The 13,690-nt window shown below is 48.9% G+C and overlaps 1 protein-coding gene across 2 annotated transcripts in view; it reads right to left on the minus strand.

Annotated features, from left to right (window-relative positions):
• Positions 1 to 13,690, minus strand: part of pex14 (peroxisomal biogenesis factor 14) — a 54,965-nt gene that overhangs the window by 32,035 nt on the left and 9,240 nt on the right. For both annotated transcript variants that reach the window (XM_072713365.1, XM_023793476.2), the window contains exon 3: positions 1,156 to 1,240. In XM_072713365.1, the coding sequence (XP_072569466.1) occupies positions 1,156 to 1,240 (85 nt within the window). The remainder of the gene's footprint in view (positions 1 to 1,155; positions 1,241 to 13,690) is intronic.

Below are 13,690 nucleotides of genomic sequence, written 5' to 3' on the forward strand. Positions count from 1 at the left end.
AATTTAAATGTAATTTAGTTAAACTGTGGTAATATACAAAATATTCTAACTTAAAATGAAATAAAGCCAAGTCTTATTAAATATGTGGAATATCGTCTTTCCATAAAAACCAAAAATTAGATATGCATTGTTTAGAACTTGCATATGACATTCTTCATTCTGTAAAGCAAAAGTGCAACTCCAAATTATTTAAAAGAAAAACTGTATTTGGCAGTAATGCCATTGCAAATACTGCATGACCTGAAAAAATTACCTTGCAGATGTCGTTTTAGATTTGTTGTATTTTTACCAGCGATTGCCGCTCCACACGGTTTACACAAGGTCTTGTTTGTCTTGACATCAAACGTGAAATTATTCCATATACCTTCTCTTCTTTTTCTCCCAGCCATTGCCATGTCATTTTAGTTTAAGTCAGACAGACACCCACCAATGTATGCAAGATGTACTGTCGCATCTCGCGTCGCAAGGTGAATCAGTATCTTAATTTTCAAATGTGCGTGTGCGTCTTTCCGCGCCACGCACCAAGATTAATTCTGATTGGATCATTTCCAAAAACATCCCTCACTCACATTTTCATCTCGTTTTTATTAGTTAACGAAAATGTCAATATATTTTTATTATAGTTTTCGTCATCATCACTTAATTTTTATTTAGTTATCGTCTCGTTTTCGTCAGTTAAAATTTGTTGACGAAAATTATAACGAAAATATTTCGTCAACGAAATTATCACTGCTTTGGACTGCATTTCTGTGGTGGTAAGCGTAGGCCGTGCTTACTTGGCACCCCCATTCACACATCGCCTCCCGCTCTTGCGCCCGTCGATCCGCTGCACTAAACTTCGATCTTAAAAGGCCATCGGCTTCGGACACAAATACAGATGAAAAATAAAAGAAAAGGCTATTGCTGACTGTCTAGTCCTGCACTCGAGAAGGCGATTCCCCAGGAAGCCTTAAGATGACTTTCCTCATAAAAAAGAGGAAGCTACAAAAGGTCTCTCACACACAGAGTCAAATTTGTCCTGGTGATTTTGTGGGGGGGACCTTTCCCTGCCCAAGAGAGGCTCTGCCGTGAACAAACCTCCCTGAAAGTGTGTGTGTCTGTGTGGGGGGGGGGGGTTCCTCCTGGCCCCTCCCACCATGACGACAATTTGCTCACCTTTCTTCTTCAGAAAGGCTTTCCTGGTGCTCAGGGGACTCTGGCGGACTTTTTGGTTCAGCAGAAACTTCACAGCCGTCGCAACCTGTGGAAACCGAAGGGGGGGGAGGGAATTCATGTACATTATTCCCCAAAGATATCTGTGAAGTGGAAACGATTTGTGGGAAAACCAGGGACCAAAGACACAGGGTCTTCTCCCGAAATCGAGTGCACTCAACCTTCATCAAAATTAAAATAAATAAATGGCGGTGGTGGGCTGGGGGGGTCCCTGCACAGAGGCCGGCGGGGCGCTTCCTCCTGGGCACACTTCAGTGCACCCTGCTGTTAATCGCTTCCCCAATTGGACAGTGAGTTGCCATCCGTGGGAGAGCGACGAGCCTCACCCCCCTTTCCTGACAAAGCCACGAAATGAGTCGGCCCGAATCAGCCATTATAGAATTAGCCCATCGGGCTTTCCTGAACAAATGGAGTCTGGACTTTAATTTGCTATTACCCTCCTTAAGATAAATTCTCCACCTAAAGTGAGTGGGGAGAGAAAAATCTATACTTAATGCGAAAGTGCTCATCTGTATCTAATATCTGAAGAATACTCAGCTTAAAAAGTTCCCTAATTCGTCCCCTTAAATATATGCTGTGATCAAATCATAAAACCTGAACGCTGTAATGATTTTAAAAGTTAATGCACTAGAAAATTAAATAGCACCTGAATACCTGTAAGTTGTGAGTGCCCGGCAGTCATCGATTTGGGGGGGGGGATTCTATGAGAGACACCTTAACCTGCCACTTCACTGTGCTTCAAGAGGAAAAAAAAAAAAAGTTTAAGCAGTGCTTCCTTGACGGCACACATGAAGCTGTGCTTCAGCAAAAAAGCCAAAGGCACATAAAACAGGAAACGGGGGTATGGGTCAACCCGCGGCTGATAGGGGGGCACAAACTCACCTGAAATTCCTGTAATCCCTCCCCAAAAGCCAATTACTGCCCTTTCGTTAAGTGACGCTAAAGAGATAGGAGGTCGTCCAGGGGCTAATCTGTTCCAAAGTGGCACATGCACTTTGGAGAGGGAATAGCAGCCAGATTTACCGTCATTTCGCTTTTTGTAGTTTTTATATCGGGGGTAACGATACCACAATGCATTGTTTAAGATTTGTCAAAGTTGTGCAGGGCTGCCATATAAGGAGCTATGATGCTACATACTATCAATCCAGTACGACACTGGGAGCAGACTGCGGCCCAGTGCGGCCCAGTGCGGCCCAGCGCGGTACCACTCCATGCCCCCGGCCCGGAAGCTCGGAGGGTGAAATTCCGTGGCTGGTACAGTGATGCTGCTGTCGGGCCCTTAACCCCAATCGTACCGGGATGCTGGGCGGGTCTGCAGAGTCATTCCCATGCCTGCTATTACCAGTCTGTGTCACTCATACAGAGCAAGACGGGACAGGCAGAGAGACAATTTCCCCACAGCGATGAATAAAATATCACAATTCTACTCCACCTTTCCTAAGCGGCACAGGCTGCTGACAGCCGTCGTCACCACCATGCCAACAGAAGCCGGTCTCTCCTCCGCCATCTCGGAAGGTTCCAGCGTTTCCATGACATTACCACGACCTTTCAAGCTCACGAGGGTTACACAAGGGGTGTGGAGATTCCTGGATCTCGATATGCTGAGGGCTTATTAAAGCCAGTCACCTGGAACTGCCGTTGTGACAAGCCGATTAAAGCGTCACATCCCCCGGCGGACGGCTGCGCAGCAAAGTTACCGTAAAAAAAAAAAAAAAAAAGAATTTTCCCCCACTCAAGCTTTGATAATAGGATGATTCAAGTACTGCTTTGAGCGGTTTTCAATGAAATACAGTCCTTCTACTGATTCACTGTCTGAATAAACAAATTAGCAAGTGAGAACTATGAAAATGCCGGGAAAACTACTATATATATATATTTTTTTTTAAACAGGCATATCAAAAGGCAAATAAACCGATATTGAGTAACACAAAAATTCATCTCAAATATCTGGAAACATGCGTCAGTAAGTCATGACAGCGAGGTCTGAAGAGGATGGAGAAATATTGAAGAAAGATAAAATTAAGCTCACAAAAAGTGATAGTTTGTCCGTCTATAACACAGTACACTTGTGGTTGATCAGTAGTAAAAAAAGTGTTTGATATTTTATCTGCTGTTAGGAGCAATACAACAAAATGAACACAGCCTCTTAAGTTCAAATGTTACAAAATGAAATGTAACAACTGCATATATAGGTTAGAGAAATTAATGCCATGATCAACTAACATGAAAAGTCAAAAGATGAAAACATTTCTGAGCCCTCCAAAAACATGTAGCTTTTGGTTTAAGATGAGCTCCTTCCTTCTGATGACACAGGTCTGGCCCGATGCGGTTTGCGAAAACAGTTTTCAGGTAAATATACGGTTTCTGTGTATTACTCTTACACTTCAGCTTTCAGGTTTTCACTTTAAACCTAAAATCGATGGTGACGCAGGACACATTCATTACCGCTTCCGCAATGACACAGCAAGCACGTTACAGCTGATGCACAAACGAGAGACAGGATCATTTTTAAAAAAAGGTGCTTTTTGAAGGAACCGATGACTTGTCAAAATTCTAGATTTTAAACAGGCAACGGGTTAGAGACGCTGCATAAGACAGATACTATAGAAACGACTGGAGTCCCGGGGTTCTGGTGCTCACCCACTCAGCGAGCCCAGCCGAGCCCAGCAGCAAGAAGATGGGTCCCAGTAAGCAGGCGCACAGCCATTGGCGGGAAGGGGTCACGTCTTTTCTTCTAGGGGAACGGTGGGGGTATTTCACAGTAGCTTTGGATAAGTTTTACCCAGACGCCTCAATCAATTATAACCGCATTGCGCAGATTTTAGCCTCGTCTCCTTATTGGTGCACAGATCGTGGCCGTGCAGGTGCGAGCCTTGCACGAGCGTGTGCCCACATAAGTATACGGGTGGCGTGCCTCACCTTTACGGTACCGGTCACCGTCTAACCTCCATTTTAACACGGGTGCGGAGGAAAAGCGGGGGGCCCCTCCATGCCGTGACCTACAAGCACCGACCAGGGCGTCCCGTCGGCCTGTAATGCTTCTTGTAAGTCGCTAATGCATCGTTTTAACTGATAATCTTTACAAACGAGATGAGAGGCCCAGCGTCAGCTGCAACTGAAAAGCGCAGGAGGCCGGATAGCGGGGAAGAGCACCGCAGACCTGGGGGCCGACCTGGGGGCACGACATCACACCCCTGCATGAGCACCATTATTATATCTGAATCACACTCCAATTTAAGGGTGCACTTACAAAACAGAATACACACAGAATTGGGGGGGGGGGGTTAATTTAGTTTTTTTTTATGGAAGATGCATTGATGACATTACATGCTTCTATATTATCTTTCCTCATGTGGGAGATGCTCTCTCTTAAACGCTCAGTGTTACATTTTCATTTATTATATTCGCCAGGCCTAAGAGGCCTGCAGCCGTCCTCTTAGCCCCTCCCTCAAACGAACGGTTTGTCTAAGCTAATAATTACTATGGCGAGGGGAGCCACAGGAGACGCGCAGAAACACTCAAATTATGGCGAAATAAAACGATCTGACGTAATGGAAAACACATTATTGGAAACCAAGAGGATTCCCTGCCCTCCAGATTCTACTACTTAAAGCCGGTAAACGTGGTTAATACTGAAAGAGGACATATTTAAAACGAATTTCAAACAGTAAAATATGAAAGGGACGCTCGGAACCGGCACTACAAGCGCCACACATAAAAAGGGGGGGTTTGCAAACTGGGGATGGAGACCCAGAGTTTGACTGGTTTTATGATTTTATGGGTCAATGTGAATCATTTAGCCACGGGAAAGACGGAACAAACCGTTCATTTGGACTCATAAAAGCGTAAAACTAGTTTAGCTCCAATAAGAAGAAAGGCTGGGGAGGGTGGGGGGGGGGGGGCAGATCAGACAGGCCTGTTTGGAGGGCCGCAGTTGTTATGGGCACCTACACAGGACCCTTAGTCACTCTGCCACCTGCTGGCCTCTGCTATTACTGCAACATCACAGGATGCCACAGGTAGGGCGCTGGGTTAAGGAGGGCAGCGGGAGCGAGTGTGGGACGGTCAGACTCGGTGCGAATCAATTCATTTCCAAGAGCCCTGTACATTTGTGGAAGAGCATCACTGATGTAATAAAGGGACTCACAGACACGGAGAATCACGTTAAGCCGGTCTCAGGTTCCTGCCAAACAATGGCTTAGAGGAGGGGCCAGAAAGAGGGAAAAGCAGGGAAAAATGAAGCTCTATTTTAATTAGCCGCTTGGCAAGTGATTTGATAAGAGGACCAGTGGCAGCGGATGGACTGAGCCCAACGGGGCCGGCAGCGGGGGCCCGCAGCGGGGGCCCGAAGGCGGCACGGGGCTCTGATGTAATTAGACGTTTCCTTCCCAACCCCCAACAGTTTGATATACTGAATGGTGTTTTTAATCTTTTAAAACATACGTCTTTAAAATGCTTTTCTAATTATGACACCTCCTCTGCTCAACAAGGACATTGAGCTGAGGGAGACGCCTCCTGTGTGGGCCAGCAGCCGGTCCGAGAGAGAAGGAGAGACTCAGCAGGCCTTTCAGACCAGCTTGTGTCGTTCAGCAACCCAAAAATAAATGTTACAAGAAAAAATCACAAACACAGGACGGCCGACTCCAGAGGGTTAGTCACTTAAATTACCACAAAAAGAAACCACACTTTAAACGTTAACATACCATTTACTGAACTTCAGTCCAGCACTTTCCCTCCTAGAAGCAGTATCAAAATAGGAGCTCATTTGCCCGCCCACCCCTCCCCGACCTATTTACCTGGTCAACATCAGTATCTGGACAGGAAGTCCCGCCCTCCTGAGAGCTGCAGCAGGTCGCCGGGGGAGGGGGCTCCAGCCGCAGACCCTGCAGCCCCACGACAGACAGCAGCGTCTCACGCCAGACCAGACAGAACCCCGACTTCAGGACTGGTGCTGCTGCGAATGAGCCCCCTGCCCATCTATGGCGAAAAGCTAAGAGCGCAGAGATCTGGGATTCCGGTGCCGCCCCCCCAGCCAACAGCAGCACGGCGCGCTGGCGATCGGGCCGCGTTAGAGTCCGCTCAACGACGTTTTTTGTACCGTGACCTTCCAGTATGGGGGGGGGGGGGGGGGGGGGGTATCTTTCACTCCCCAGCCACGCTTTGAAATGAAAGGTCAAAAAGAACACACGGGGGGGGTAGGGGGAAATCTCCATTGGAGGTTCACTAAGGTTTATAAATAGCCGCCGTTGATGTGTTTGTGACAGAGCTAACTACCCCCCCGCCACCTCCCACTCAGAACAAGACAGACAGCCGTGACCATGCATTACACAACTTTACATGGGGTTTGAAAGGTAGAGTGAGAAATCAGTGCCTGCTTCAAGACCGCTCGGTCCGTCTGCAATCGACTGAGCACGTGACCAAATGGGACCTGGCTGTAAGACGGCCTTTACGTGACGGAAGGAGCAGGCGCCAAGATGGCTGCCCAGCCCACTGGCTCGTTACTGAAGGAAAACCATGTCGATTTGGCCCTTTCTGACACGTTAGAGCTGCCAGGGCACCCCGCTTCAAACGCCGTGCTGCAAATAGCTATTGTCAGCCCCTAGCTTATTAGGAGGGCGATGGTTTCGCTCCTGATAAGGGCAGAGAACGTCGATACCATATCGACATCTTGACACGATGAGAGGCCATTTGCATGCTGGTGTTAAAGCTCGCTCAGTGCACAGCTGCTTCCTGCCCTAAATACCTCTGGGAGGTCAAAGCGCCAGGGTAAGGCCCGCGTGCCCCCCACGTGCCCCCCACGTGCCCGCCGCCAGTGGCATTCCCACGTTCCGAGGTCCTCGTCTGCTATGCCACTTCCATGCTGCTCAGCTTTTTGGGAGGATGCTGACCTGCAATGGCTGCACCCCCATGCCAGTGAGGCCTCTGAGCTGAGAGACGGGTGGGGCGGGGCGGGGCGGGGGGGCGCCACCAACCACACCACTCAGTCTCTGCTAACATTCCCGCTCCAATCAGCGGCAATCCAGTAATGGATACTTCCTTCAGCCCCTCAACTGGTCAAAATGTTTTCATACAATAATTTAATTCAGAAACACTTTTACAAAGCCGGAGTAATCAATTTTAATTAGTTGATTTTTTTTACCCCCCCTCCAATCGCATAAAGCGTAATGTACTGCCATCGATCTCCTTTGTTCTTTAATGCAGTGCTGCTTTCCTGTAATTTGAGGCTTCTTTTATTTTTTCAAACTTTTACAGTCAATGATGACATTTGGTGACGGCGACTCACTACGCTCTTGCCGCTGTGAACGGGGACAGACACACGGGCTGAGACACCCACCCACCCACACCCTCCATACAGTCGGGTTTCACCTGCGTGCGGGAAGAGTGCTGGGATACAGTCTTCCACAAGGGGGCGCTCTCACCAGAGCCCGTCACTAAAACTACTGATGTCATTTGCACAACCAAAGATGTCTGAATGGCTCAAACTTCTTAAGATTTGCCCACTTACACAAAGATTTCTTTGCTCAATCCAAAGGTACAACAGCAGGCCCCTTCATAAGCACCACACTGCTCTACTTATTGCCGTCATTGGGATCCCCCAGATTTCCATCTGGCCCTTGTTTACAGGAAGGCCATCCACAGTCTCAACACCAAAATGGTGCTAAGTATCATGACCAAGACAGCACTGCCACCAATTACTAATTACAGGGTGCCTCTCTGACTCCGCCCCTTTAAGATGACTCACCTGTGGGGCACACACCTGCAAATTTAAAAATAAGTAAAACACGCAAACGGAAATTGGAAGATTACCAGGCGGAAACACCCCGGCCCACATCAGGCACCGTGGAGTGTGTGTGTTTAGTGAGCCACTAAAAGATTAACATCGCCATCTGCTGGCTGAACAGAGTAAAGCAGGAGGCCCCCTTGGTTTGCTGCCTGGTCCAAGCCATCAGGAACAATTAGGCTCCAGGCACACAGGTACCCTGGGATTAAAGAGGTCTGGGGAAAGGCGGTGACATCATTTGGGGCCAGTTAGCATTCCTCACTACCTGCCTTTAACCCGCTGAGGTCCCGGGGAAGGGCAGCCAGGCAGCAGACCGGCCGGCGCCCACCCCCCCTGCCTTTAGGCGTCCCAGGCGCCCCCCCAGCTGGGTAAACACAGGCAGGCCCTGCACTGGGGGAGGATGATCTTCTGTTCGCCCTTAAAAACAAAAAAGGTGCTTTGAAAGGCCCCAGTAATTCAGGCCTAACAACAGGTGGGGGCCGCGTGTCGCGGGGGCACACCTGAAATTGCCTGCTCAAATACGGGTGTGGCCGGGGCCTCCCCACTTCAAAGGCCCCCACCCCGGGGTGCAGAGGGGAGGGCCGCGCCTGGCGCTTGCTAGTTATTTTCAGGCAGCTGGACAGGCAGCAGCCCCCCCCCCCCCCCCCTTTCCTCTGGCGATTCTAGCGGTTACACATGAAAACCGCGTGTGGGGGACATGCTGGTGAGCAGGGGGCGTGTGTCCCCAGGAAGAGTCCCCCCCACCGGGGCGCTCTGCCAAAAAGTGTCCCCCCCCCCCAGAGAGAAGCAAACGCACATTCCTGTGTCTATAGCGCTACGTCTATGGGCACTTAGATATGACAGCTGCACAGAAGGGAAAATTAAAAAAATAAAAAATAAATCACACACACACACCCTGGGAGATCAACTTCATACGACTCCGACAGAGGTCTGTCAGGACTTGGCGGTACCCACTGACCCACGGGCTGACAGCACGACCCACCGACACCCCCCAACACGCCGCAGCGCTCACTCCTGCAGTTATCGCCACCTCGAACAGACGTGTGCATCAGCAGAGAAGCATCACTGCCAACTTCCACCATTTCACTGGGTAGCGACGTTTCACACAGTTAAATAAAATACAAATAAATCACGGTTAGTCGCTGCCCATTTTCACAGGGTTTTATAAGCATCTTTCAACTTTAAAACTGATTAATTGGTTTGCTAGTAATTTAGTTAATTAATGGACTACAGAGCCGTTACAAAAAGGTCTTTGAAAGATGGTTATTATTTTTTGGGAGGGGGGGGAACAATATATGCAGATTGAAGATGAAATCGAGATCCCTTCAGAAAACGAACCGGCTGAGCGGGAGCGTGTTGTGGTGCAGCTGCCCAGGTCATGTGACGTGGGCGACGCCACGTGAACAGCTACGCGGCCCGAGCGTTCACGCCTGCAGTGCAGCCCAGTCGCAATGGCCGACGGTAATGCAGCCAGACTGCGCCTCTGTCAGGGCAGGACCCCAAACTGAACTGCCACTTACGTGTGTACTGGGCCCAAGGAGGCTGATGGCTTATCTGGGGTCACACACTGGCTGGGGGCACCACTGGCCTCATGCTCGGATAGACGGACACCTGTTTGGCACGTGCACCCAAGATGCAGAAAATGCACGAGTGTGTGTGGGAGTGAATGTTTGCCAAAAGTGTCACACATTAGGAAAGAATGTGACACAAAGAGGAGAGGAAGGATAGGGACACACACTCAGCATCACGCTAAAAGAATGCGATTCAAACAGGAAGGGGACAGGGACACACACGCTCAGCATCACGCTAAAAGAACGTGATGCAAACAGGAAGGGGACAGGGACACACACGCTCAGCATCACGCTAAAAGAACGCGATGCAAACAGGAAGGGGACAGGGACACACACGCTCAGCATCACGCTAAAAGAACGTGATGCAAACAGGAAGGGGACAGGGATACACGCTCAGCATCACGCTAAAAGAACGCGATGCAAACAGGAAGGGGACAGGGACACACACGCTCAGCATCACGCTAAAAGAACGCAATGCAAACAGGAAGGGGACAGGGACACACATGCTCAGCATCACGCTAAAAGAACGCGATGCAAACAGGAAGGGGACAGGGACACACGCTCAGCATCACGCTAAAAGAACGCGATGCAAACAGGAAGGGGACAGGGACACACACGCTCAGCATCACGCTAAAAGAACGCGATGCAAACAGGAAGAGGACAGGGACACACGCTCAGCATCATACGAAAAGCGTACCACTGTGTGATCACAGACAGACAGACGTCGCCACTGCTGCAGCACCGTCTCACTGGAACGCCCCCCAGCCCAGGGGACTCAAAGGCGTCAGTTGTGAAGATGGTGCATTTATGGGGTTCAGATGCAGAGAGAAGGACCAAAAACGTATTGGTTTTTAAGGGCTCACAAACACGATTAAAAAGCAATACATCAACATCAGGAAAAACAAACTTACAAACTTCATCCAAGACTCTAAAATAAAGCTCTTTTTTCCAGTTTCCCCTTTTATGGCCCCACAGCTGCAGAAAGACAGTTACGTCTTTATTCTTCACACATTAAAAAGAATGTAATAAAGCAGGAGTGCACACAGGAGCTAATGACTGACGATCTCTTCATCAGTCGTTAGGGCCATGACGACGGCGTGTTTATCTATCCTGATATGCTGTAATAATAGCGTAATATGGGAATATTTTAATCAACATCAAGCTCGTCAGCTTGGACGTGGGCTGCTCTTCGGTGTGGAATTCAAATCTCAATAACAGCACCTTTGCATTCCGCATACTATTTATCATTTGAACACAATTAATGGGAGCTAACATTTGCTTTTTGAAAAGCAAAAAAAAAAAAAACAAAACAATAAGTGAAACGCGGCAAAGAGCATAAATAACCTTCCAGAGTAGCTACCGGAATGACAGTGGCACCATTACGCACCAAAAGGAAAAGGATACAGTTACAGTTACAGGATACAGTTACAAAGCCACGGACAAGCGCTAGAGGCGCGTGTGGAAAGGAGGGCATCGGCGGAGGGGGCACGGAGCCCCCCCCCCCCCCCCCCAGGCATCGCAGGTACAGCCCCACATCTAAACCTGCCTTTGCCTTGCAGTCCCGTTATCTCCCGTCAAAAAACACGGCGGGGGAACATGTTCATTTACGGCTGCTACATGTTCCTCCTGACAGGAAAGGTTACAGAGAGTGTGTGTGTATGGGGGGGTGTTTAAAAAAATTAAGCAATTAGTTTAACAAAACAATCAGAAAAAGTATGTTTAAGAAAACGGTGACAAATGTCCTGTGGGGTGCCATCTAATGCTGCAGAGTGTAATATATCCTTGCTGTCATATTCCATTAAACTGCTATTACTGTACTGATGGAACTATTAGTCACTACATTATTAATAACATTAATGTATTTATGTTTTTAGTCTACAAGCCTGTTTTCAAGCAGTAATTTATGATCTGAACCCCTTATATTATATAATACCCCTCCCCCCACCTACAGTCTTTTGTGTTTATTATTGATTGTGAAAAAGAGTCTGAATTTTTATGTCCCCCCCCCACCCCTACCCCCAGCTATCCCCCCCCCCATAATGTATTGAGAGGGTTGCTTGCATTAGGGGACTAAAATAAAGTGCATTTACATTTGGAAGCTCAACTTCATAATTTACATCCCGCCATTCATTAAAGGTGACAAACGAGCGATTGGTCCGCTCACGCCGCTCCCACAATGCAACACGCCTCCAGTCCACATGAATTACGGCAGACACCGCGGCGTGGAAGTGCAAGCGAGTTCCTTTATTATATTTACGTGGCATGTGCAGGCGGCTGCATTAGCTGTGAGGGGGGGGCGGTATACCACAGAAGGAGCCAAACAGTTTAACCATGCAGCTGGAGTAACCAGTGCTGACCTCAACCAGTGCTTCTCCACCCAGTCTTCGGGGACCCCTTAGACAGTCCACAGGGAGCTGGGAGGGAGCAAAAATGTAGACCAAGCTAAACAGTGACCCCTACAGCCAAAGCGTGTAACCCTGTAGCTACGCAGTGCAACCTTGTAAGAGCTAAACAGCGATTCCTGTAGCCCAACAGTGTAACCAAACACAGCTAAACAGTGACCACTGTAGCGACAACAGTGTCACCAGTTGCTAAGCAGTGTAACCATGAGTAGCTAAATAGTGACCCCTATATCCAGTGCAATGCTGCAGCCAAAGAGCGTAACCAAGCAGAGACACATGCAGTGTAACCAAAACAGTGACACCAGCTGCTAAATAGCTGGGGCTTTACATCTCAGCAGCCGGCCTGCTGGGGCTTTACATCTCAGCAGCCGGCCTGCTGGGGCTTTACATCTCAGCAGCCGGCCTGCTTTCACACTGCACCATAAGCCTGCTGACCTAAACAACTCCAGCCAAACACCCTGCGTTAAAATAATGACCTATTTAACTAGCGAACACATATTAATGCTTCACTGACATCAGCCAGCCAGAGCCACTGTAGTTGAAGGAACCAGTCAAACTGCTGCCTTGACTGCAATGGGCAAGTCACCATGAAAACCAGCTCAGACTGGTCCCAGCAGACCAGCCCAGCTGGCTGGATACTGCGTGCAGGCCGACGTATCACAGACAAAGGGGTCAAGGACGCGAGAACATCGTCCCACTGCCGCCTTTGAGTTTCATATCATTCTCTGTTACTCACTGAAGTTTCATTAAGTACAGTAATGTTAAAAAAAAAAATAACTTTGCAGAATTAGTTAATTAAAGTCGGGGCTGCCGCCATCACTGCCGAATTGAATTACGTCTCTCCTGAGTTCATGGAAATAAAGCAGCAAACTCCTCGGTCCAATAAGAGCCGAAATTGGAGTCAATTCAGTAGAAAAGCGTGAAGTTAAGCGGCCCTCCCGGATAGGCAGGAACGGAGCCTCGTCCCAGATTAAATAACTTTCTGGGCCCCTTGCTAATGTCCTTCCACTGATAACCACTTTAAGCCGGCGTGTAATGTTAAATAATTACGGAGAGAGGAGTTTTTCAGGCTGTGTAGCTACAAACGCACCGTGGGAATCCTGCCCGATGCAAGCGCGTAACTGGCCCAGCAGGGGAGCCCATGGATGAATTAGCAGCTAACGGCTTTTACCAGGAAGCCGGCAAGCGAACATTCCCAACGTGTCGATTAGCGATTCTGCATCTCTCTCTCTCTCTCTCTCTCTCCCCCTCTCTTTGATTCGCCAGGCTTCCAGGATTTTGGGGAAAAAAAGCAGTTTGGGCTTACCAGCAAGCCAGGAAGGAGGTGCACCCCTAAACTGGAAACAGCTGACCCCATTACAACCACACCCGTCTGTGGGTGGGAGATGTTCAGACCACCACACCTGGGGTCAGCCCATCTCCAAGAGGCTCTCCTGAGAAGAGCAAGACTCTGGATGCCAGGCTGCTCCTGCCTGAAAGCGGCTCTCTGATCACGCCGCTGACGTGTCCTCCTGAAACCAAGCCTTCCATCACATTCCAGTTCATTAAAATCCAGTGAGAAGATGGTGAGGCGGAGGAGAGCTGACAGTGTGGCTGATGTGCCCAAAACACAGCGAGGGACACGTCCGGCCAGTCAGCATCCATCCCACGTCCGTCGCCCATGGCACAGTGCCGCCGTAATTGCTTTTCAGGCTAATCAACGCGACGGGCTGTAATTAGGAATG

Source organism: Paramormyrops kingsleyae, chromosome 6 (assembly GCF_048594095.1).
Source record: "Paramormyrops kingsleyae isolate MSU_618 chromosome 6, PKINGS_0.4, whole genome shotgun sequence".
NCBI lineage: Eukaryota > Metazoa > Chordata > Actinopteri > Osteoglossiformes > Mormyridae > Paramormyrops > Paramormyrops kingsleyae.